The following is a 26,709-nucleotide window of genomic DNA, read 5'->3' as shown; positions in this document are numbered from 1 at the left end:
TCGATGGGGGCGCGTCCACACACACACACACAGTATAGCCCGAGGCGATGTGCAGCTTCTCTGCCGGTGTAATTGCGGTGTATAAACCCAATATTGAGCTCCATTGTTTACCTCTATTCTTTTGGAAGTCCAAGTTAAACAGGACCATCATGAATTACACACAGTGCTCCAGCTGACTAAATCAGTGGTATGGTGGATCTTCCCTTGAGCGCACACCGCAGGGAGTCGTGGGTTTGATAAGAGAATGAAGAGCAAATTTCCCTGACTTCCGTTTTTTTCTTTCTCCCTCCTGTGCTTACCTTTCTTAACCTCCTTTCCTCTCATCCTCCCAAACCCCCCTGTCTTACAAGCCCCCCCCCCCCTGTCCAAAGCAAACTTCTGTCCCTGCCCTCCTCCTGGCCTCTCTCCCATCCTTCCCTTCCCTCCTTCCCTCCTCTCCTCCCTCCAGCTCCTCCCTTTCTGCCTGCCTCCCATCATAACTCCCTCCATGCGTCCCCTAGTGTTTGCCCATGATTTAAAAAGCTGTTCATTATTCATGGGCCCTCTCTGTTAGCATATTGACCGTACTAAGCCTTTAACTTGATCAAATAGTCTTAGGCAGCTCACTGCCCCCGTGTGCCCTTCTTCCACTGGGCAGACTAACAGGCAGTGCAAGGAAGGATGGAGATGGGCATGAGCGAGTGAAGCTTTAACCTCGCTTTTATGGTGCTGCGTCACAAGTTGTGTGCAAATCAAAAGGCTCCTATGTAGAGCATGTGTTCATATGCACACAGCATACTTCAAAACCCCCTTTCTGTAGGCCCTTAATCAATATTTCAATGTGGCTGCGCTCTCAAATCTATAATACATGCATCTCTATCTCGATCTATCTATCTGTCTCTATCAGGGAGGTGCGTGAGTTTGCCAACGGTTCTGTGTGCCTGCAGTGTGACAGCCAATGCGAGAAGATGGATGGGAACACTGTGACTTGTCTCGGCCAGGTAAGACCCTCCTGAATCCACTTTAAAGCAGGGCCGGGCTCACCATTTGCATGACCGTACTTTCTCCCTTTTAGATTAAAAGGCTTCCTCTCATTTTTCTGTGCCAGAGAGTCTCAGATCTTCTGCATGTTGTAATGGATTTCCAACTTATTTTTGGGTAGTGTGTCTCTTTGCGCAAAGAAATTCAGAGGATATAGGTGTTGTGTTTGCAAAGGTGAATGGTAGGTTAATAGGAGGGATGATGAACTACTCTGGCTACTGTAGGAGGCATGCTTTTGGCAAACACACACACACGCACACACACCAAACTGAGATTGCTTTCTGACCTTCCCGTAAAGTCACTTAAGAGTCTCTGATCCAATCACACCTTGGCTCCCCAAAATGTTAGAATTTCCCTTTAAAATGCCACTTAAGATACACACCAACACCCGCAAGCACACACGAACACATGAACACACAAGCATACTCCTTTGTCATTCAAGGCTTCCGCAGTCCAAGGTGAGACTAAATCACTTGCATTACTGTACACCGTAAGCTATGGAGAGTAACTTTAAAGTTTGTGGTGTTACGATAGAGAAAGTTGTATCTGGTTCCTCATGTGTCGCATGACCTGTTTTGTGGAATTTCAGTAGTTGTGTGAGTAACCTTTCATGGCTGTCCCCAGAGAGAGAGAGAGAAATAGAGAGGGAGAGAGAGAAAGATACAGAGAGAGGGAGATGGAGAGAGAGAGAGAGAAAGAGAGAGACTCCTCAGGAATGCACAGAGGCTTCTGACTTTGGGATGCTGGTCACAGTTCAGTAGTAAATAACACCAGAGTCAATCATCCACAGGCGCTCACACACAAATACACACATACCACATACACAAAGATATCCTTGAATGCATTCAGACATTTTTATACACACACACACACACACACACACACACACACACACACAGACAGACACACAATCACACACAAAGTGAGCATAATGTTTATTGATGGTGGCTGTCTAAATGTGTCAAAGTGTGAGAAGCTGTCCATCAGGTCACCATGCCCATCGTTAGCAATACAGCGCAGTGTCAAAACCCCCGGCGCCCGAAAGACAGCAACTCATGCATTAACACAGACACATATGCATGCATACACACACACACCCATACATGCAAAAATCATCAATACACACACACACACACACACACACACTCACACTTTCACACACACACACACACACACACACACACACCCTGACACATGCCAAAAAACAAACGCACATATACAGTACACATGCCCGCTTTCTCTCCCTCTCTTTGACTACAAACACTCACACACACACACACACACACAAAAACACACACACTGCTATCCATCTTACTTATTCATAATCCCGGAGCATTTGAGTTCATGCTCGGTTACCACTTGTCAACTCCTCCATCACATTCGGTGCGCTGTACTTTGACACGACCTGATTCCTTATGCATTTTGCCAATTTGAACAGGGGTGCAGCGGAATACACTCTAGGCAATTTTGTTCAAGACATTATAAATCACTGAATGAAATCCATGTGGGTTCTGCTAGCTACAGTAACTGCGGCGGGGGAGCGAGCAAATTGACATGATTCGCCAGGTTTGTATTTCCTTCTGTTCAAGTCTCTTTCTGCTCTCATTTCCTTTTTTTCCTGTTCAATCTCCATTTTTTTCCCCTTCTCTCCTGCCCTTCTCCTTGTTCTTTTCTGGTTCCCTCTTTGGCTGTCATTTTGTTTTTTCTTTCTCTTTCTGTCTGCTATATTATTTGTTTTTCTCCTTCTTTCCCTCTCGCTTCTCTCGTTCTCCCCTCTTCCTCCTCTTCCTTCTCATCTGCTTCTCCCTCATCCACCTCTTCCTCCCCATACTCCGCCCTCCCCATCTCCTCATCACCCCATCTCTTTCTAACCCGTCCTCTCCTCCACCTCCTCCTCCTTCTCTGCTTCTAGGGCCCAGACCAGTGTGTAAAGTGTCTCCACTTCAAAGACGGACCCAATTGCGTCAAGAAGTGCCCCGACGGCGTGCAGGGGGCCAATAGTTTTATCTTCAAATACGCCAAGGCCAACAACGAATGCCACCCCTGCCATGCCAACTGCACCCAGGGGTAAGAAAGGGAGTCGGGGGGGGGGGCGTCAGATGGAGATGTGTGTCTGTGTGTAAAAAAAAAAAAGTGCATTTCTTTTAAGCGCTTGCTCGTCTTCGTACTTCATCCCGAGTGTATATATGTGCTTTCATGTCGTTGAAAGCATCGCGAATATTCCACTGACTGGCCTCGCAGCCATGCAGTGCCTCCCTCCCATGGAGAAACAGAAAGAGAGAAAGAGAAATAAAGAGAAGAAGAAGATGACTCAATCTTCCAGCGCCCAGACTCCCCCGAACTGTGGCGAGATCCTGGGGGCCCTTTTGTCAGGGGCAGAATGCATTGACCCTTGGGGCCATGTGGACTGCAGTGGAGATGAACTATGGGTAGAGGGATGGGTGCAGAGAGACAGTGGGAAAAGGGAGGGAGCTAGAAAGGAAAGGTAGCAAGGGGGGGAGTAAGGAGAGAAAATGCTTGAGAGCTAAAGCTACTCTACACAAGATTTTAATGCAAAAATGCAGCTACCTTATCAGCCTAAATCACTAATTGGGGCTGCAACAGAGAAGAGCGTCCCATCATCCTTAATTGAGATGCCATAGATTCGCTCTAATTGCCCAAATTAAATTTTGCCGTTGGGTATTTTCATCGATGGGAAATCTTCTCCTTGCCCAGGAAGTGACGAATCACAAAGTTGCCGAGTGTGGCTTTAACGAAAGGAGGGAGTTACAGAGAGAGGGAGGGGGTTAAGAGCTACGGAGGGAGAGAGAAGGGAAATAGGGATAAAGAATGGAGGGGAGATAAAGTGGAACTGAAAGGAGAAGGGAAGAGGGGTGGGAGAGAGGGAGGAGGGGATAGATGGCAGATGACAAGACTCCTTTGACGGTTGTAGTCTCTCTCTTCTCTCTTTTCTCTCTCCCTCGCTCTCTCTCCTTGCATCCCTTACCTCTCTTTTCTCTCTCTTACATCTGGGTGTCTTTGTATGACAGCTTGCACACACATACACACACACACACACACAGGCAAGCATGTTCCTGACTCTGCAAACACTGAGGTGCCGTCGGCATGACAACGCCTCTATCTTGCCATGTCACCTTAGCCCCACTCCCTCACAGGGTGCTGTGGAGTAACATCAAGGCAGAGGCAGAGATAGAGAAATATAACAAATACTAGAAAGATAGAAAGTATGCTGTTAGGTATCAAATAACTAAAGGCAATAAAACCCATTAAAGGCACTCTTGGATAAGGAGAGAATGTACCTGCCTCGCACTGTTCACTGTCAGTCAGATAACTCCTTTGTTCTCAAGTTAATCCAGGAAGAAAAGTGTGCAGAAAACGCACACAGACACACACACTCACACACATTCACACACTCACATACACACAATGGATACAGACACTGATTGCTCGCTAATTAGCTATTTGGTGCGCCATTTAATTGACAACGCAGTGGCTTTGGAGGAGCCGCGGTCGCCGCGGATTCAATTCCAAAGTTAGCTCGCTCCCCTAATTTGCTGTGTAATTTGCTCTGTCTTGCATGCACGTGCACACACACACACACAAATGCAGGTGTGCGCTCACTTCCACACACACACACACATACACACCCAAACACTCACACACTGCTCTTCTGTGTCTATCCTGCTGTTCAAAGTCCCCCACTCAAGGAGCTGGAATTAATGAGCAGCCAACAGTCCGCTCTAATCAGTTGCTGCCTACCTATGGCAGAAACCTCCACTTCTCACTGATCAACTCGTTATCAAGACTACCTTCCAGCGGATTCGACTGTTGTAGACAAAAGCAGTGCTAAGAGGCACCGAATCAAAGTCAAAAGTCAAAGTCATTCTTTCTGCATCAAAATCAAAAATGGTTAACACCGCAATGGCCTTCATTCACTGTATAGAAAAGCGTTGTTCACAGAAAGAAGAAGAAGATCACAGAATAATAAGAGCTACTATATAAAAGCTTAATGGAAGTCTACTCAGTACATAATGTACTCTCAAGGATATCACAGCTCCAATGTAAAGTGCTCTTTTACACTGTACACCTGTGTATGGAATTTCAACCTCAGGTGGAAGGCAGTGTGTTTTTCCATTGGTTTTATCACAGCTGTTTTGCTGAACTAGGCCTGCAACACCCCCAGAAGGCTCAGTAGTAAACCCTGTCAACCCAGAATACACTAATCTACATGACTCCTGGCCTGACATTGCACCGGCACTTAGACTTACACCTAGTCCGCAACATCACACCCAATAATTTTCAGCTTCGCTTTTATGTTTCAGCTTTGAAAGTGAAGTGAGGGACAGATGCTTAAAGGAAAGAAAAAAAAAAGCCTCTGTAATATTTCTAAGTATCCTTGTCACTTTGCCACCCTATTAAAGGCATGTTAATTATTAATACATAGTGAAAGGGCGCCTTAGTTTTCTTTGATCGTGATGTTTGACTGTTTTCCAATGTTTGCCCAATGGTTTATGACTTTGGCCAGAAACTGGAAGGTGTTCTCTGGTCACAAAAATCACAATAAAGAAATCAATGATGATACATATCTATCTATATTTGCCCCCCAGATTTGTCAGGCGTCCCCACAACATTCACAAATCATCCATACCTAGCATAAAATAGAGAATGGACTGTTTGTCTATGGTGATTTAAGGTGGCTGAGGATGATGAAACATGTTGTAGTTGCCCCTATAGTCACTATTCATTTATTGTCTTTGTGGCAATAACTAGAGAAGTAAACAATGCATTCCAGCTGCCTCATTTTGTAGATTCTCTCAGGCCAAGATCCATTTAAATATCACATGACATGAAACAAACAAGAACAACCCCCCCCCCCCCCCCCCCCCCCCCCGACCGAATGCTTCCCCCTGTCATACTGACAAGCGGTCAGCCGTGCTTGGGATTCAATTTTCCACAGGTCCCTACCCAGTGACAGGTGATTGACATGGAGGAAAGACAACAAGAGGTTTACTCATAACCTGAGCCTGATTTAATGGGTGAACCTCCTGGTTTCTCTGCCCTGCAGGTGCGTCGGGCCGAGGCTCCAAGATTGTGTTGGAGTGATGGACAGGTAAGACAACTCAGGATACTTTATTTGTAATGTAGGATTAGGATCCTGCCATTAGGTGCTGCTACTGCTCATTTAAGTCCATATTAGAAATTTGTTTTATAAACTTGCATTTGATAGTTATTAACTTAGATTTGTATAAAATAATTGTTGCCTTGTACTCATTTTTTACATTTTGTATTGCTATTACTACTTAATTTTGCTGTTGTCATGTGAAATCTTGTGTCTCAAGTCTTGGTGATTTTCAGTTTTTGCCTTCTATTGAAGGATTGCATGGACCTCTGTAGGTTGAGGAAATTCTCTTGTGGAAACCTTGAGGAAACCTTTTCAAAACCCATCAGATAAACTCAAAAATGAATGATAATCAAGCTAAAAGGCCTTTTTCTTAGTTCCTGAAAAGTTGACATTTTGGAGGTATGAGGTTTTCACCCAGAAGCAGCAATTAGTTTCCTCATAGAATGTGTCACTTAGTGTTGAAAATTGCTTCACCAATGAATTCTAAGTATTAATACCATCATTATTACAGTACGATTACAATAGTAGCAGTAGTAGTAGTTGCTATTACTAGTACCGCTGCTGCTATAACTACTATTACTACTACTACTATGCTTTTATGTATGCAAGATTTAGATATAAAGTTCCAAAGTATTTTCAAGAGAGGAGACCACACAACCCTAACGGCCTGGAAAAACAGCACCTCTATTAAAAAAAATACTTGTGATTTACACAATAAAAGCAATTTCAAAAGAGTAACAAGGTTATTAGAATCTAACCAAACCAGCAAACCCATAAAAAGGGGTCTTGAGCTCCTTCTAAAGAGAGGAAACAGAATGAGTGCTTTTTTATTTCCTGTGGGAGGCTTTTCCAAAGTCTCCGGTCCCCAAGTCGTTCTTTTGCTCTTATAATGGCATTATTCCCCCGTCTCGTCTCCTGACCCCACCGTCGCTGCTGCTGCCATGAAACTTTTCCTCCTAATTAAAGAAGTCCCTTCCCTTGTCTCGTACCTTGTTCTCTCTCTCTCTTTTCTCTCTCTCTCTCTCTGTCTCATTCTCTTTCTGTCTCACTCTCTCTCTCTCATCTGTCTCACTCTCCCCCTTTCTCTCATCCTTTGTTTTTTGCTTAGTTTTCTAGTTTTTCTTTCTCTCTCCTCCTTTCTGTCTTCCCAGCCTGCTATATGTTAATTTCTCTCTTTCCTCTGTCTCTTCTGTCTCTCTTTCTCTCTTTCTTCTTCATCTGTTGCAGATTTTTGTTCTCTCTTCCTACTTTGTCTTTCTCTGTTTCTCTCTCTGTTCACTCTTGCCATCCTCTTTTCTCTCTCTTCCACATCTCTCATTTCCCTATATCCCTGTTCCTCTTTCTCTCTCTCTTCCATGTCTCTCCTTTTCCCTATATCCCCATCCCTCTTTCTCTCTCTTCCACGTCTCTCTTTTTCCCTATATCCCCATCCCTCTTGCTCTCTCTTCCATGTCTCTCTTTTTCCTTATATCCTAATCCCTCTTTCTCTCTCTCTTCACGTCTCTCTTTTCCCCTATATCCCAATCCTTCTTTCTCTCTGTTCCATGTCTCTCCTTTTCCCTATATCCCCATCTATCTTTCTCTCTCTCTTCCACATCTCTCTTTTCCCCTATCTCCCAATCCTTCTTTCTCTCTCTCTTCCATGTCTCTCCTTTTCCCTATATCCCCATCTCTCTTTTTCTCTCTCTCTTCCACATCTCTCTTTTCCCCTATATCCCCATCCATCTTTCTCTCTCTCTCTTCCGTTTCTCTCTTTTCCCCTATATCCCAATCCCTCTTCTCTCTCTCTTCCACATCTCTCTTTTTCCCTATATCCCAATCCCTCTTCTCTCTCTCTTCCACATATCTCTTTTTCCCTATATCCCAATCCCTCTTCTCTCTCTCTCTTCCATGCCTCTCTTTCCCTATATCCCCATCCCTCTTTCTCACTCTCTTCCACATCTCCCCTATTGGTTAATTTCTTCCCGTCTCTGTCTTTCTCCTTGTCTCTCTCCCCTCTCCCCCCTTCTTCCTAATCATTCCAAACCGCTGCATTATTATTCACCACATGGCTGTATATCTCATTATATCAAAACCCAGGGCCTCTTTGTAAATTTCATGCTCCCCCTTCTTTAGGACCGCCACAATCAATATGGCGTACGCGGCGGCACCTTGTGCTACCCCAGCTCCATGGTACATGAGTCTTCCATTAGCCGCTAATGGCCTCTACGACGAATAAAGACTAGTGTTTTGAACTCAGAGTATCAGGTAGAATAGGATGTTATTTTATGCTATGTGCCTGTGTTGAAAGACGGAAGGACAGAGAAGACACCGGCATCGATAAAAGGGTGAAAATGGAATGAAGATGGGAGGGAAGAGGGGAAGGAGTAGGGGGGAGAGAGGGAGAGAAGGACAGGAGTTGAGTCATCGGACGCTTAAGCCGGCGTAAGTCAGTGTTTGAGGCTAAGCAAAGCTTTTCGAATTTTTTTGTTAGGAGGAGCGGGGTGGCGAAAGCACAACAGCAGAAACAAGAGGTATGAAAATGGCAAATGCATTAGTGCCATCATTAGTGAAGAGAAAGAGCTTTTAACTTCCAATTTTAGGCTTGCCTCCAGCAGAATTGCCCCGGATGAGTCAGAAGCAGATTGTGAAGGATAGGTTTACTTCTTTTTTACCTCTTCTTATTGAGGTTTTCGAGCTCAGACAGGATCAGTCGGCACATCCGCCGTAGAGTCGACTGCGCGCGACTAAAAGACAAGAAAATCCAGTCCAGTACACTAGTTAGCTGCAGCTTCTTCTTTCTTCGACCCAAGTAAGAGACACACAAGCCCTGAAAGGCTTCTTCTTCTTCTTCTGACCGCTGAAAATGGAACTTGGTAATAGCTGTGTGCTGTGATCTCTGTAGGGCTGGCCTATTTGGAAACAGGATAGTGGAAATGGAACCCTTTCCCCAAAAACCACCTGTGTGGATGTGAGTGTGTGTGTCTGTGGATGTGTGTGTGTGTGTGTGTGGTTGTTATTTTATTGTTCAAGGCTGTTAGTGAGCGTGGGGAGGTGCAGGAAGAAACTGAGGAGACAAAATGAGAGGGGAATGATAAGGAGAGCTGCAAAATGAAGGGAGGAGGAGGAGGGAAGAAGGAGGAGAGTGTGAGTGTGTGTGTGTGTGTGTGGGGGACCATACATGTAGTCAGCCATGTTTTAAGGGTGCAACAAAGTAAAATAACTGTCCCTCTTCTCTCACTTGCACACACTGATAAAGCTGTGACTGTCTTGTAGTTGTGGCGTACCTTAGTCATCTCTTTGCTTTTCTCTTCCAAGGAGGTTATGTCTTCATCTGTTAATGTTTTTTGACTGTCAGTGGGATATCTCAGAAATGTATGAATGGATTTCCATTAAATTTGGCAGACAGATGGACCTTGATCGACGGAAGAATTTGATTTTCCTGGTGATCCGGGATTTCCACCATTAGACGATTATAGTTTTTTAGCCATAGCTATGCAACAGAGATAGAGACTTGATTCCAAATCCTAAAGATATGTTTGCAGGGTCAAGATATCAATTTAACTTGAAATTTAAGCAATATGAATGATGTCTTTGGGTATAACAGCAAGTTCATGTCCTAGCATTGCCACATCGCCTGTCACTGAAACATTATTGGAGCTTCAGGAAACAATCAGCTAGCTCAAATCAGCGATATGGTTTTCATCATTCTTAATGCAGAGTTAATTTCTGACTCTCCTCTTCCTCCGTCTCTCCAGGACGCCACTGATAGCAGCCGGCATTATTGGCGGCCTCTTCATCATCGTCATCGTGGCGCTCAGCGTCGCCGTTTACGTCCGACGCAAGAGCATCAAGAAGAAGAGGGCTCTGCGCCGCTTCCTGGAGACAGAGGTGAGAGGGCAAAGGTCACGACATCAGCCACACCGCTCAAAGGGTTTTGTTGTGCATCAGTTCTTGCAGCCAGTGACTGTAAAGGCAGCTGAAAATTGTATTTTTCTTTCACTTAGATTAACATACTCAGAATGATATATCATTAATGGCATAATGATGCCTTCTGGCTGATGTATCATTTAAAAGAGGAATTACTTGACTTGGGCTCATTTCTGTCAGCCGATACAGAATTGTAGAGTGCAGGATAAATAATGTATTTTCAACCACAGAATGAATTGGCAATAGCTTTGTCTCGTATTATTATCTGTCAACAAATTACAGTGGTATTAGGTAAGATAAACTCTATGGAACCCCGAGAGGAAATTGGGAAGGACGTCTGCCTTTTCACTATTATTGTGGCAAAAACAAACAAGGCGATGTTTCGTTTCTGAGCTTTAATCTTCTTCTGAATCTTCCGAATCACACTCCACTCGGCACCTAGATGGGATGTTTGTATACGTCTCCGGTCTTTATAAGGACAGAGTTTCCCTAATCCTGTTTGCTTAGCTTTCGGTGCGCCCCCCCCCCCCCCCCCTCCTATTTTGTTTGTGTTTGTTATAGATTCCCCATTTGAAAGTTCCAATGCAGTCTTCCAGACGGATGCCGACTAAACTAGACTTCTAAGCAAACCTTGAAGTATTAAACCTTGGGCATGGTACTTAGCCAAACCACGCACTGTGCAGAATGTTTTAAGATTATGCATGGCCGCCATCACCCATCGATCTGGCCTTGAAGAGGGTTCGTTTCTGGGAAGCATTAGACCGCGGAACGGACTTTATATTCAAAGGAGAAAGTCAGAAGATTGAGGTGTAGGGGAGCGCGGGGTTTTGGTGTGTGTGTGTGTGTGTGCACACGTATGTATGTGTGGTTGTGTGCGTTTGCATGTCTAGAGTGCTCGATCACCTTTGTGCCTCTACACACACACGAACACGCTTTCCCGATGCAGCTATATCATCACTGCTGGTCCGCTGTCTGGCCTCGCCTATGGGAGCGGGGCAGGCTGCTTGTCAGACTGCGTTAGTATAATTTACAGGTAGAGGCAGCAGCGTTATAGACAGCTGTCAGGCCGGAGACGGGGAGGGGGTCGGCCGTGAGCTGTTTCTGCCTCGTCCCGGGCCGCGCACATCCATCTTAATCAACCCGGGCTCTGCTCCGACAGCCCCTTGACCGGGAGGGAAGTCTTCAGTCCGAGCAGATTCGCTAATGTACTGTCACAGAGAAGGGAAGGGAAGGGAAGGGCCGGACGGAGGAAAAAAAGCACACGTGGGGGCGAGGCGACGGAGGAGGAGGGGGGGGGTGGGATGGAGAGGAAACGGGACGGGGTGGAGGGGTTCCTTTTGCTGCCTTTTGCATCCAACTCCACAGTTTATGAAGTCCCTCTGAGACGTGGTTATCGCCGGTGCAAAGCTTCACTCAATACCCCGCCAGGACGATGTGAAATATAGTAAGCCAAGTCAATTTCTCTCACACTCCCAGGAAACCTAATTGGGTGTACAGGTAATTAGACGTGCTAAAATCTTTAAAGCCTGTGGCAGGTTGGCCTACAGGTTAGACAGACAACCCGTTAATGAGAGGTCATAGGTTCGATCCCCACAACGGCCCATATGGACCGTCACCAGCCTTGTGCTCTGCTGAAGTGTCCCTGAACACAACACACTGAATCCCTACCTCAGCTGAAGGCATGAAATGCAGCTAAATGGTGAAGAGTGAAAGGGAGAGTTGAAGGTTGACAGTGCCATTACCTGACATTTATCATTCGACCCTGTGGGGAAGTGGGTGTGTGTGTGCTCATCATGTGATCTAACAAATGAAGGGTTTCAATACAAAATGCCACTATATATATCCATTTTGTAACAGCATAGCTAACAGTATCAGCCAATTTTTCAAAAACATGAGTCTGTCCTCAAAAACTATTTTGTAAGAAAGGGTCTTATGCCTCATAACTATAAGAGTAAACCACAGTATGCTTTACTTTCATACCACCACTCATTTTATAAGTGAGGGAATCAAAAATCAAGTTGTTTCATGTTATTTTAGAATTTAATTCTTCAATTCTTCAACTGAATACATAAATACAGGCATTCACACTGCAGACACACTGATACTTCTCCTTCCCTATATATACTACCAGTCAAAAGTTGGATTGTTTGATTGTTTTTCATTATCTTAAAGCCATTATGATCTAAAGGCTTATTCTTAAATGCATGAAACTCCATCAAGGCAAAGTGTGGCTACTTTAAAGAAGCTAAAATATAAGATAGTTTTGATTTGTTTAACACTTTTTTTGGTCACTGCATAATTCCATTTGTGTTATTTCATAGTTTTGATGTCTTTATTATTATTCTAAAATGTGAAAAATAGTAAAAATAAAGAAAACTTTCTTACTTTCTATTTGAATGCTGCAGTCTCTCTCCACGCTCACCCAGCCAGCATACTAAAGACCCGCACCCTCTGGAAAGTATGATACAAGACGCATGTATCATGCTTTCCAGAGGCTCTTTTGGCTGATGAAACCTTTACGATAGGCTGATAACCGTAAGACAGCCGGCGGATGTGGATTCGCTATTCAAACGAATAATAGAGCAGAGTCTGTGCCTGTGAATGGAGATCAAGCTTGTCTGTATGAGGGATTTGGGGACAGCGAAGGCTCAGGGACTCCCTCTCTCTCTCTCCCTCTCTCTCTCTCACAGCTTTTTAAACACAGAGCTCACCTCTCGTGGCAGACAGAAAAAGATGCCTCCAGTACACACTGTCAAAATGTGATCTGAACGCTCAGCCAGGATTTCCATATCAAGGACACATGGCGATGGCCGTTGCGCCGTGTTGACTTGCAAAACTCACTCCTATTTCATAGCTTTCTTGTTCTCTTTCTCTGTTTTACCATTCTCCCTGTTGTTTTATCGCTCTCTGCCTCTGCCTTTTTCAGTGCTCACCCTCCCTCTTTCTTTTTTCACTCTATTTTGATCTCTCTTTCTCTATTTATCTATTTCTTTGTCTCCCTTGTGAGCAGAAGCTTTATTCCTCTATCTTTTTAACTCAGTTTTTCCTTTCCCCCCCCCTCTCCCTGTCTCTCACCTTGAAAGAAACACAGAGGCTAATATAAAAAATGCCCGTCTCACCCTGCGGTGCCTTTTTGAAGAAGGCCCTGAAAACAAATTGCTTTTCGCGGGAAGAGACAGTGCAACCAGCAGAGTCCCCTCACTGTTGCAGCGCGACCCGGGGCCTTGAACTCTGACCCGGGTCCAATGAAGCAGGACTAATGTGCTTGGAGTCGCCCTTTCTCACTTCCCTTTGTAGAGACAGGGGCTGGGATAGTGTTTCAGCACCGCGGGTTGTGGACAGCTCCCTCGCTGGTTACATGCTCTCTCAGTCTCTTACAAGAAGGATTTCAGCACCGGGGCGACTGGACAGCTCCCGGTGTTTCAGGCCCAGGCTAACTGAACTGAGGCACACTAGAAGACTTTTAAAAAGCGGTTTGGAAAATGCATTGCATCACACATAATGACAGATTTTTGTCTCTTAGTCATAAATATGGTCACACTAGACGATTAGGCGAGCCATTTAACTGATATTATCCTGCAGGCTCTTGATCCCTCACTGTTCAGCAAGAGAATGATTTTCCGTTTTCAGGTTGTTTCATTTGATTATCAGATGAAGCCTAGAGGCTGAAAAGTATTCAGTATTTCACAAGAAAAAAGCAAAAATTACAGCAAAAACATAAAAAAATAGACATGATAAAGAATTTATAAGCCAGAAATATGTTGTTTCCCTATCCCATCTATAATCTCGCGACCCTTCCCCCAAAACTACCACGTGACCCCCTGGGTAGTCCCGACCCACAGGTTGAGAACCACTGATGCAAGGAATGCCCCGCACCCCCGAGAGAAAGGGGGCCCCCAGGCGGCAAGGGCCTTGTCACTACATCTCGTGAACCAGGCCCTAACACTAGGAAAAACAGCCAAGTTTCTGTGTCTACATGATCAAATGTTGTTAGCTTTCATGAATTCACAAAGAGACTGAGAAGAAATGTAACCCAGACATACAGTATACTGGTTCTGACAGATAAGAGCATGTTAAAGATTCGCAGACATAGAGGAAGATTTTGTTAGGAATTCATGTTTTTGGAATCATAGCATAAAATAATGAGGAGAAGTAACTTTATTGGCGCCGGGCTCGGTTCTGTAGCCACACTGTTGTAGCAGAATGAATGACCTTGCATAATGATAGGCATGCTGTCCTATCATAATGCGCAAATTGCCTTAATAGGCTCACTCCGTGCCACTGTGCTTTCCCTTTTAAGTAAGTGTAGCTACACAAGGATGTTTAACTATTCTAGCAACAAACACCATACCCAGGAAAAACTCCACTCAGATTCGCTATTAACCTACATTTGTCTTATTTGGGGCTTATTATTTGATCAAGCAATGAATGGCGCCAAATAGTCTCCGTCTGTGACTTTCATTACATTCTGTCTGTCCTTTTAGCCCTGTAGTTAAATTATTATTATGCCACTCAATTAATGATGCAAGGGAATGGAGTGCACAGCACCGTCTAGTTCAAGTAGTGTTTGATTTTAATGTCACTGAATGGCGATGAATGAAGAGGCGGGTGGGTTAAGGATAGGTTTGGTAGTTTGGGTTGTCTGACCTGAGGGCCCCCGCCTGCTGCTCTTGGGGTGGGGGGGGCACCCAACCTAGCATTACGCCAGATTGGGTGCCACAACATTAATGCCATGATCATTATTACACACTGAAAAACAGAAGACTTGTTCAGGGCCCGGGTAAATATCGAGTCGTAATTGCAGTTTTGATATTCAGATCAGTCTGCAAGTCAATCGGTGTGATTAAGTTTGAATCTGAAACCCCTCACACTACCAGATCATCCTGACCAGTTGTCCTGACAAACTCTCCAACTGGGATTCCCCTTCAATTGTTGGGATGGACAAATCTGGAGTAAATTGTCCTGGTAATCCTTTAGTATGTCCCCAGCCTAAGAATATGTATCTGATTGCCTAGGGTTGTTGATGGTAGGGTTTGTTGGAGGGCAATGCACAGTTCACCTTCATGTATCCTGCCTCTGCCCTGCACTGTGCTTCTTGTTATACAGTAGAACAAATCTAGTGTATTGTACCACAAATCTCTTGTGTCTCTCTAACCACTAGCTACCAGTCCATTCCTTGTAACCTATATCAACTTTAAAGAGAGAAAAACTTGATTTTTCTCCAAACACTTCCTCTTGGGTGCTTTTAGAACTGCTAAATGTGCGGACGGGGCATGAACGATAGAGTAGAAATATTGTAGGAGTAGGAGGTTTCATCCAAAGATACTCTGCAAGCAAATACTCACAGTTAAAGATTTCACTGTTGGAGTGGAGCCTATAAAGGGAGACAGTGTAATTTGAGCCATTCTCACTTATCGGGATGTAAAGATATACTACACCAGATGGTGGTAAGCTGGTCAGGAAAGCTGCCTAGAAGTCGAAATGCTGCTGGTTTGATTACCTGGAAGCTGCTAAATACTGCTTAAAATTTTGCAAACCCACTGTACATATGAGCCGGCTCCGAGGCATTGGAAAAGCTGCAAAAACTAGTGTGATAAACTCACTGGGCAGGTTCCTGCAACATATTCATGTGGTTGTATCTGTCCTTACTAAAACTAAAAGCCATTTACAAACACAGATACCGGTGCTGGTTCCCCAAAGTGCGCTTGCCTTTAGGCAAAGGTTTGTTGTGCGGTAAGCTTGTTCTCCCTCGCCCTCCTTCAATTAGACAGCGTTTTGTAACAAATATAGCATTTCATACGGGTAATTTGAACATCTAAGTATATACCCGAGGGTTAGCAGCACGAGTTTATGTTTGAGGACAGTGTTTACTTATTCAATACAAAATAATTCTGTGAATGTATTCTAGCTCGAGGCTTGAACGTACTGCTTATTTGTCCAATGAAACATCCGAATCCTCTCCACTGCACCACCAGAGAAGTTCATTTGGCAAAGGCAGGGTGCATCATTAGCTGGTAAATAAAGTGGTGTGTGTGCATGTGTGTGTGGGTGTGGGTGCGTGTGGGTGTGTGTGTGTGTGAGAGAGAGAGAGAGAGCGAGAGAGAGATAGACAGAGAGGCTGGATGTTTGAGTGTTTTGGAGACCTTGGGACTGCATCTTATTTAATCGCACTCTCCTCTCCTCTCCTTCCCTCTCTCCTCTCCTCTCCTCTCCTCTCCTCTCCTCTCCTCTCCTTTCCTCTCTCCTCTCCTCTCCTCTCCTATCCTCTCCTCTCTACATCAGTCCAGTCCAGGCTCGCCCTAATGAAACAATAACAGCTACAGCCTGTCACCATCTGCTCTTATTACTGCTCTGTCACCGCCTCTCTCTCTCTCTCTCTGTCTCTCTCTCTCTGTCTAATCTCTGCTGTCTCTTTCTGACTCGCTCCATTTCTCTCCCTCTCTCTCTCAATCTACAGTATTTATCATTTTCTTGTTTTTCATGCAGTGTATGCACACAGTTATTATCGATATATCGGGCTGATATCCGTCGTCCATCTCACCAACATGATGGATGTTCCGCCCTGACCAAAGCTATACCTTCTTGTTGAAGTAAATAAAATCGGCGCTCATTAATTGTAAGTAATTTAATTCTTCATTTACAGGCCCAATATATCCCAGAGTTTCCCTATTGAATAGGTGTGGTGGGTCACCCTGCCTTAAGAGAGCTGCAAACCCACATAAAAGAAATGTATAGTGTGGGTTTCAGTTGAGAGTTTTAGTGCCACGGGATGATCTAAATGCTGTTTCAGAGGCTTTTCCACCCCGACAAGAATGTAACTTTGGGAGAAACACTGAAACCTTGTAATTTCTTGGCATGGAAATGGTCAAATTTAAAGATACTGAATATTGGCACAAAATATTGGCAGCTTCAATACAAAAATATCCTTCTCTACAAGTGCTGCCCTATGTAGTGTTTGTTGCGTTCTTATCATGTCTCCCTGTTATTTCTTAAATTATGACGATGATGATGATGATTATTATTATCAGTAGTAGTAGTACTCTATCTATCTATCTATGTATCTATCTATCTGTCTATCTGTCTGTCTATCTATCTATCTATCTATCTATTTATTTATTTTTTCCCTTCCCCCCTATCATATAATGCACTTCAAGATTCAATAATTTATTGCCTTGTCAAAAAGTTTATTGGAATTTGCCTCAGTGCATGGAAAAAACAATAAATATGGATAAAAATTGACACAATTTTAAAACAATAAAAATCATGAAACATAGCATAAAAAACTCTGTATTGCCACATACAATCACTCACTCATTCACTCCCTCCTGTTTCCTCTCTCTCTCTCTCTCTCTCTGCCTCTCTGACCTCCAGTATTTATCCCTCGTTCTCCCTTCCCTCTCCCCGACTGCTAACTCACTTCCAGCGGTGACTGCGCCGCAGGCTTCACACTCCGCCTTCGGGCCCAGCCATAACAATAGCCATTAAACGGCGTGTCATTGCCGAGCTGCGGGCAATGTCATCCATTCTGCGGACCCGCCGATGGTGGGACTGCCGGTCCTATTGTGCTGATGGTTTTATATCACATTGAGTAAGTGCTTGTATGGCTGACCGACTGATATATGGTCTCATTATATTGTTTGATGGCCATGGCTGAGCTGGGTGATTATGCTGCTGATAAACCGCGGCGAATGAGGGAACTGATAGGCTGATAGGCTCATTAAGACGCGTATTGATCAGACGCATTGACTTCTTGTGTGTGTGTGTGTGTGTGTGTGTGTGTGTCCAGTGTGATATGCCCTTTTTGGATGAATTTGTGTATGTGTGCGTGTGTGATGTGTGCAATGTGGAGGGTGATTGAATTTGTGTGTTAATGAGTGTGTGTGTGTGTGTGTGTGTGTGTCGAGTGTGATATGCCCTTTGTGGATGGGCGGTTGAATTTGTGTGTGTGTGTGTGCTATGTGAATTGAATGGTGATTGAATTTGTGTGTTAATGAGTGTGTGTGCACAGATGTGTATCTGTGTATGTGTTTGTGTGTGTGTGATGTGTATATGCTATTTATATATTGATTTTGTGTATGTATAGTTTATGTATAGTTGTGTGTGTCGCATGCATGTGTGTGTGATGTGTGCTATCTGGATGTTTGATTGAATTTTGTGTGTGTGTGTGGATGTGTTCTATGTGAAAGGATGAATTCATTTATGTGTGTGTGTGTGTGTGTGTGTGTGTGTGTGTTTTTCTGCATGTGTTTGCATGATGTATGGTAAGTGAATGGGTCTGTGTGCTTGTGTGTGTGCTTGTGTCTGTGTGTGTGTGTGTGTGTGTGTGGGCGGGTGTCTGTATGGCGCTTCCTTCCCTCTGGCTCAGATCATTTCACAGCTCGGCTACAGGTGCCAGCTCTTGCTCTTTATATTTAGTAGCCGAGGCTTTGTTCAGCGGCTAGCGGTGAGGCGGGTGGCCGGCCAGCTGCTGGGACGCTGTTCGGTGTCAGCTGTTATTGGCGGTGTGGAGGAGGCTTGTCATACCCTTGAATTGGAATTGTTTTGTATGTGCACAGCTGGTGAGCCGCTACTCTTTGTCGGCTGTGATAGTAGCTGACACCAAACTGTGATTTGTATATTGTGTGCACGCTGCGGCCTAAACTGCCAGTTCAGACAGAGCTTCACATTCATTGTCCCTGTGGGTTTTTTTTTATTGTTCTTGGAGTAACAGGATAGTTCATAAATGAAGATGTGCAAGTGTGTGTGTGCACACTGCGATAACATATCGGACACAGGACAGTCACCGAAATTTCTAATTGCATCTGTATCGTTTTTGTCTCCTTATTTATTCTTGCATCCATGTGGAGATACTACAGACGAGCCTGGGTGTTCAGCAGCAACTTCCCTTTCCAGCGCTTTTTTATCATTATTTTGAATGGAATGGTTGCACATAATTGAGCGTTCCCAACAGCGCTGGAGACTTTCAAAGAGTTTCAGAGCGCCGAGTGCTAGAGGTTAAAAATATTTTAACTTCAAGCAAGAGAGAGCCACACTTCAGCTTTTCAGTAGTTTCACAGCAGCAGCAGTAGCCATGAGCGGCACGTCCCATCTTTTTGGCACTGAGGTGGCCAGTGGGCGCAAGGGCTAAATGATTCATATGTGTATGTGTGTGTGTGTTTTTTCAGCTGGTGGAGCCCCTGACCCCCAGTGGGACGGCCCCAAACCAGGCTCAGCTGCGTATCCTGAAAGAGACGGAGCTGAAGAGGGTAAAGATCCTGGGCTCCGGAGCCTTCGGTACAGTCTACAAGGTCAGCATAAGTGTGTGTGTGTATCTGCATGTATCTCTTTGTGTATGTGTGATTGTGTGTGTATATTTGGCAAGTAGCAATCCACATTCAAATGTGGGTCTTCCGCAGTATAGACGCAATATCAGTGAATCAGCTAAAGGTTAAACATCCATGGTGAAGGAAGATAGTCAGGCATAAAGCTTCTTACAACTTGCCCTCTCACAAGCAGAACAGACCCCGCTTGACAACCTAAACAATAAGAATAAACATTTCTATTTGTCAGAGTATATCCTGACAGACCTGAGCCTCGGGCAGCTCTAGGATCTGGAACGGAAATTGGTGTTCGCTTGCCAACTTCACTGCCCTTGGCAAAATTATTCATAACCACCCCTAAACTCAGCAAACTCACCAGAATAAATATTGCATTCTCAACTACCGGCTCTAAATTACCTCTCAATTCCCGTATTTATGGCCCTATTTATTTTATAACCCTATTTTACTACAAAGCTCCATACTTAATCCGGATACATAGACCTCCATTAATTTATGGCCATATTTTGCTCCACAGCTCCTCACTTGTAGCAGGTGGTTCCATTCCGGTACCACGTACTAAGTGAAAAGGTTTAATTGCTTAATTTTATTTTCACCAGGTAATTTCTTTCTCCAGACTTTTTATTGCAGATTAAGACTCATTTGACAATAGACTAGTAATGAAAAAGAGGAGAGGGAATTACCAAATCCACCAGTGTCACACTACGCTTTCTCAATTTTTCCTGTGGTCCCTTAAGATATAAGACAATTTTTACAGTGAGAAATGCATCATGATGGTGCGGCTTTCGACAAATGGAATGGGTTAGCGGATTAGCAGGTGCTGTAGTTGTGATCAGCAGAAAACCTCGGATGGTGCGGATGGTGCCGTTAACACAGGCCATCCCTGTCAAAATCATCAGGGCCATAGCTGTGTGTGTTTGTGTGTGTTTAGTGTCATTCAAGGCTGTAAGTTTATGGTGATTGCTTGTATATTCCAGGGAATTTGGGTCCCAGAAGGTGAAACAGTGAAGATTCCCGTGGCTATTAAAATCCTCAACGAGACCACTGGACCTAAAGCCAATGTGGAGTTCATGGACGTGAGTATTTATATTGCAACAGTGTGTGTGTGTGTGTGTGTGTGTGTGTGTGTGTGTGTGTGTTTGTTTGTTTGTTTGTGTGTGTGTGTGTGTGTGTGCGTGCCATAAAGTCCTAGCCTTGTCAGTGGAATGTCTGAGCCTGTCACTTTGTGGGATTGTGCATTCGGCGGTAAATTCTTATGAGAGTATCCTCTCAGTCAGAGGCAGTAATAAAGTGAACTCCGGCACGCTGTGGAGCCCGGCATGTATTGAGCGAGACTCTATTAAAAACACCACTTGTTTATGAGATATTGCTTTATTGGAATCTGGGGCGATAGAGGATGGGAGACAGACGGGAAGGAGAGAAGGAAGGAGAGCGTAAACTGGGGAATTTTCCGCTCCTCTCCTCTCTGATCCCTCTTCTTCCACCAATGCTCTCCTCCCTTTTTCCCATCTCTCTCTCTCCTCCCTTTAGTCATATTTCCTCCCCCTTCCATATCGCTCTCCTCCTAGAGAAAGGGGAAGAGAAAAAGCGAAAAGGGGATGCAACAGGGGAGTTCCTTTCCCTCATGGCCTCTCCTCTCCTTTCATCCCTCTTCTTTGTCCTCTTCCCTGCTCTCTTCTCATTTCCTTTCTTGTCTCCTTTCTCCTCTCCTCTCCTCCCATGCGTCTTTGACTCTTTCCTCCACCCCTCTTCTCTCCTCCTTCCCTCTCCTCTCCTCTGTCCCTCTTTTCTCCCAGCGGGGGTCTCTGTCCATCCAGAGCCAATATGCTCTGTCTGCCGGCTTGTTAAACAGCAATCTAAAGGCAGGCTCACGCCTCGCCACTGGGAAACTAGCCACTGGAGTGCCAGCTCCAAACACACTCCTAACACACACACACACACACACACAAACACGCACACGCAACCAACAACACATGCTCATGTACATGCATGGAGGCACCGACTGCGCACACACACACACACAGACTTTTTCCTCACTTCCCGACTGTTTTTGCACTTCATACCCCTTCTCCCCCATCTGTGCATGCGCAACACTCATGCATACACACACACACACTCATACACACACACACTCATACACACACCTAAACACAAATTACAACAAAACACTTCCCAAGCTGCCTTGCATGTGATAGATGCAGGGCGATTTGCTTGCGCTTGCAAATATGTGCATTTGAGTGACCAGTTTGATTATTTGATATGAGAAATGCAAACACGTAATAATACACACTCAAGTTTAGTGTGTATTAATGCATGTGCACATACGCACCAGACATACACACACACACACACACACACAGAAACATGCATCAGTGTTACAGGGCTCTGCCAGTCTATCACCCAGGGTGTGTGTGTCTTTGTGTGTGTGTGTGTGTGTGTGTGTGTGTGTGTGAGTGAGTGAGTGAGTGAGAGAGCGAGCAAGTGAGCTAGATGGGAAAGGAGGGTCAGGCGGCAGTAATGGAGGTCAGCGCTCAGGGAGATGAGAGAGAGAAACCAAAACACCCACACCCACACACACACACGCACACACACACACACACACGGAACCCTCGTAATGTTTGCCCCGAGAGTAGGAAGCAAGAGCAGAGTTTAGCCCGACACAGTTTACGACTCCCGGGTCTTTTGGGATCACAGAGAAAGAATAAGAGCGCTCTCTCTCTCTCTCTCTCTCTCTCCCTCTCCCTCTCTCTCTCTCTCTCTTACACACACACACAGAAGTCCTCCCTCGCTCTTTCCCTTTGCCCCTCTCGTCTTCTTCTCTATTGATCCCGAGGTACAGGGTATACCCGGCGTAGAGGTGGCTGTCGCTGTATAATCTTCAGCAGTCGGGGAGGGAGGGAGGGGGGCAGGTGGTTTTATGAAGTGGAGATGTAGTGCCACTACTTTGGGCCGGCAGGCTCTGTTTAAATCAGGGCACTGATGGTGCCAAATGCCCCCCACACACACACACACACACACCCACACCCTGGCCCCTGTCTCTATGGCCCCCCTCCTAGAATTAATCTACTCACAGCCACCACACACCACACACCACTCTCCCTCTAAGCTCATTCTTTAGCATCTAAATTTAAAAAGGCACCTCATCTATCTATCAGCCGCCCCGGGGCCCAGCCTGGATATACACCACCTCGACCATTTGGTGTGTGTGAAAAGGGTGTGTGTGTGTGTGTATGTGTGTGTGTATTTATACAAGTGTGTGTGCGTCTGTGAGTTTGAGAAAGCTGGCAAGAGTGTGTGTATCTGTGTGTGAGAGTGTGTGAATGAGAGAGAGAGAGGAGAGGGGAGCCAGTGAGAGATGAAGAGAATCACTGAAGTGAGTGTTTTTTAAGCAATGACTTTGAGTGCAGCTTCTGCTCGGCCATAATACATACACGCCGGCCATGGATATCAGCCTCGCCATCATAACACTTCATCGCCACCACACACCCTTCTGGTTGCAGCTCCGCCATAACAATTACCCAACATCAAGTCCCAACTGTGCAAACCGCTTTATCCATCTGCTACGGAAACAGACAGACAGAGAGAGAGAGAGAGAGAGAAGGGGATGAGAGAGCAAGCACAGAAAATGCATTTGCACACAATATCAAACAAGAGAGAAAAATGGAAAGTAGTTTTTGCTATATGAAATCAAACACATTTCGACTTTATATTAGACAGCACCCAGTACTAACAAGCATTCACCACACATATTTGGTGTTTTAAACGTGTTGGTGCAAAGCATCGCTCAGTGTCTTACACATATTGAAATATTGATGAATAAGGCTTCTTTATGGGGCTTTGAATAAGGTTTCTGCAGGATTTACAATTTTCTCACGCACATCTGTGTACAGATGCTGTGCATGCAGATACAGTCGTCAGCCCAGAAGTCTCTCTTTTTGCATGTTACTCCACCCCCAGGAGGAAGACTTTGGAAAAGAACACAGTGTTAACCATGAAATAACGGATGCACCGAGCATGGACTTCAGTAGATTCTACTTTATACAGTAGATCCCAAAGCACCCCATTACCACCAACCGACCAGTCATACTCAAACACATACTACACCATTATTGGGGTGAAACCACTGAATCATAGGTTTCCAGTTTTTGAGTTTTGAAAAAAAAAATGGATTTGCTTGATTTTAAAGTGACTTGAACACAACCCTGCTCCCTACAACCAAAGTAATAATAACAATAGTGATTCAAACTATATACAGTTCTTGAAAGCTTTTACATTTGCTGCTCTAAACACCCGGTGTGTGGTAGCGATTTTGTGGGAAACATGCTCTGGCCCACAGGGAGTGATGCATCTCTTGGAAGTTTAGTGCAAAAACACCAAAGACGTCATCAAAGTAAAAAAAAACAAGGATTTTGAGGATTACTACTTTACCCCAACATGCAGACACACACTTCACGCACACTACAGACACATGCGCACCCCATGGCAGCAGTCCTCTAAGTTTCTCTCTCTGTCTCTCCTCCACTCACCCAGGAGGCCCTGATCATGGCCAGCATGGAGCACCCCCACCTGGTGCGTCTGCTGGGCGTCTGCCTGAGCCCCACCATCCAGCTGGTCACCCAGCTCATGCCCCATGGGTGCCTCCTCGACTACGTCCACGAGCACAAGGACAACATTGGATCGCAGCTGCTGCTCAACTGGTGTGTCCAAATCGCCAAGGTAAGGGACTGCGGTCACAGAGATTTTGAGTGTTTGGGGGGATTTGTCTCTGTGTGTGTACGTGTTGGTGGGTGGTTGGTTGTTTTTGTGTCAGGGGGATTGAGTGTGTTTGTGTGTATTTCACCAGCAAGCTTTTTCACTATATGATATCATGGCACCTTAAAAATTCATATTGAATTGACGACAGTAGGGTGAGTAGCTAAAATCTGTTGCTTTTGACTAAATTAACATAAGTCTTTGGTGACATAACAGGACAAAAACATACATTTTTGTCGGTGTGACTGTAAAACGTGAAGTTTGACTGCTACGTTTCCCTGGGGCTAGCACGGGTTGTGTTGCTCGGATTGTGATGTGTTTGGTAGCGTTGGAAAGAGGAGTGTGTCTAGTTACGTTTGAAATCACAAGCAAGTCGTTGCAGAGTGACGAGAGAAAAATTATCCGAGCCCCTTTTGAAACATGACTGGCCCTTGTATTTACAAAGCTTATATTTTTTAACACTATTATTCAAACCCTTTGTAATCAGACATAGTTTGGACAAAATACATTTGGTTTACTGATTCTGAAGTCCGCCATCTTTCCAAAACAGTACAACACTCATGTCATCAATAAAAAAAATGCACCTTTTCTCTGCAACTTTTCCTTGCTCTGCCATTTTTATCCCAGTACTGGGGCCATCGGGTAGAAGGAAATCAGCTTTGGAAACTATTTTGAAATAATATAAAAAAAAAAAAAGCAGTTTGCAACTATGGATGACTATGAACATGAGCTTTAATTTTGGTGCTATATGCTGTTTACTTAGGTTTTCCATGTTTGTGCAGGCCGTCATTATTCAAAATATTTGCTGGGTCCCTACAGGGTTCAATAAAGTATCACATCATTATTGTGTGTGTGAGAGAGAACACACACAGAGCAGATTTCGGAGCGTGTTTGTGTTGACATTGTAGTATGAATCTCTTCCAGTTCGCCCCTGTTGATCCTAATTATCCTCACCGCTTGACACAACACAGCGCAATGATCACATTCACGGTCTTTCACGACAACGTGACGGGCCACCGACACAGTGAGAAGCAGACAGGACTAGTTTGCCTTGAACTCTATAACATGGAGGCAGATCAGCGCAGATCAGGCTTCCAGGAAGAGAGTGACTACGCAAAAAGTCAACAAATTAATGATAGCGCGACTCATTCTCTGCCACCCAAACTCTGTACTTATTATTGTTGAGACAGCAGTAGTGCTTGAAATATTGTGTGTACTTTTGCTTACCCAAAGAACATTTGTGTTTTGTTGTGCAAATTAAGTAGATACAGACAGACTGCTTGATAGTGTAACTGCCTGGGAAAGATTTAACTTCTCTGAGTTATAACTCCAGGCTGGCACTAGGATGCTGTGCTACTATTACATGCTGCACAGGCACACATCTGCCTGTGATGCAGTAGCATTCAACATCAGCTTTACAAGCAGTGGCAGCATAAAATTATCTGAAAAAGGGCTGAATTACTACGGATCTGCCTGACAGGAATTTAGACAAGATAACCACTATGCACACAATTCTTTTTAACCTTTACTTACTGTATGTGGGAAAAGTTGATTGAGCAAGTGTGCTCTTTTTCAGCACCACCCTGCTTCACATTCACACAGCTGCATACATTAAACACCTGGCAGCTGCCCTGTACAACCAGTCTGCTCCTGTTAACTGTTGGCAGTTGGGGGTTAAGTGCCTTGCTCAAGAGCACAGTAGTTGTTGAGGAAGGGGAGAGTGTCTGTTGTTGTTGTTTCTTATTGTAATGTTCACCGCCCAGATTTTTCCAGTCATTCTGGGGATTTGAACCAGCAACCTTCCACTCACAAGCCCTCTTCTCTGCCTGTGAAAAAGAGCCACACTTTATGATGCAAAGTTGGAGTCAGTAACACAATACTATAATAAATGCATGCAATATTTGGAGTGCTCCGACTGTTACTATTAGAACAGATTGTATGGATTGGCAGAACTAATTACCTGGTATTTAACTGCAGATTAGAGTTTTAGTTATCTAAACATTTCTTGGAGGCAGAGTTCCTCTGGAGGCAAACATATTCTCAGAACAACAGTAATGTGTTAGACTGAAGCCCAGGAAAAAGGCAAGAGGTAAGAGAGGAGCAAGCTAATATTATGAAGCCTAGCGGTTGAAAAAATGTAATTTAGCCATACTAAGTTAGGTTAGCTAGTTAGCCTATGTTGGAATCTGCATAGTCAAACCCAGCATGATCTTCTTTCATCCACATGTATGTCATATACTGTGTGTTAATCAGAATGTGTGTCAAGGTTTAAAGGGAAGGCAATGGGGAATTAAGTAGTAATGAGCAGGCTGTAAGCCGACTGGTACTACTGATATACTGTTCAAGGCCATGGCCTTTCTCTGTCTGTGTTCTCAAGTAACCTTTGCACAAGAATACTGTTCTGTCTTCAGTCAGAGTTAAAGATAGTAGTCTTTGCGTTTGCCTCCCTCTCCTGCTCTCTGTCCCTGTGTGTGCATTGATGAAATGAAACTGAGTGATCAGACTTGACTCCTGTGTTGGCTAGTGGCTGCTGCTATTCTTCACTCCAAAGCCTAGCCAATCTTCCAAGATCATGAGTGCATGAGTGAA

General features: G+C 44.6%; 1 protein-coding gene across 1 annotated transcript in view; it reads left to right on the top strand.

Moving 5' to 3' along the window:
* The window catches only part of LOC139655520 (receptor tyrosine-protein kinase erbB-4-like), a 134,226-nt gene that overhangs the window by 76,160 nt on the left and 31,357 nt on the right, over positions 1-26,709 (top strand). The window contains exons 14-20 of the mRNA XM_071532956.1: positions 887-980; positions 2,933-3,087; positions 6,086-6,130; positions 9,880-10,012; positions 19,216-19,338; positions 20,346-20,444; positions 23,899-24,084. Coding sequence (XP_071389057.1) covers positions 887-980; positions 2,933-3,087; positions 6,086-6,130; positions 9,880-10,012; positions 19,216-19,338; positions 20,346-20,444; positions 23,899-24,084 — 835 coding nt within the window. The remainder of the gene's footprint in view (positions 1-886; positions 981-2,932; positions 3,088-6,085; positions 6,131-9,879; positions 10,013-19,215; positions 19,339-20,345; positions 20,445-23,898; positions 24,085-26,709) is intronic.

The sequence above is a fragment of the Centroberyx affinis genome, unplaced genomic scaffold (genome assembly GCF_046629955.1).
Source record: "Centroberyx affinis isolate AG114_WGS23_722 - 3 ecotype Tasmania unplaced genomic scaffold, CSIRO-AGI_Caff_v1 ptg002293l_1, whole genome shotgun sequence".
NCBI lineage: Eukaryota > Metazoa > Chordata > Actinopteri > Beryciformes > Berycidae > Centroberyx > Centroberyx affinis.
This window is presented reverse-complemented; position numbering and strand designations above follow the sequence as displayed.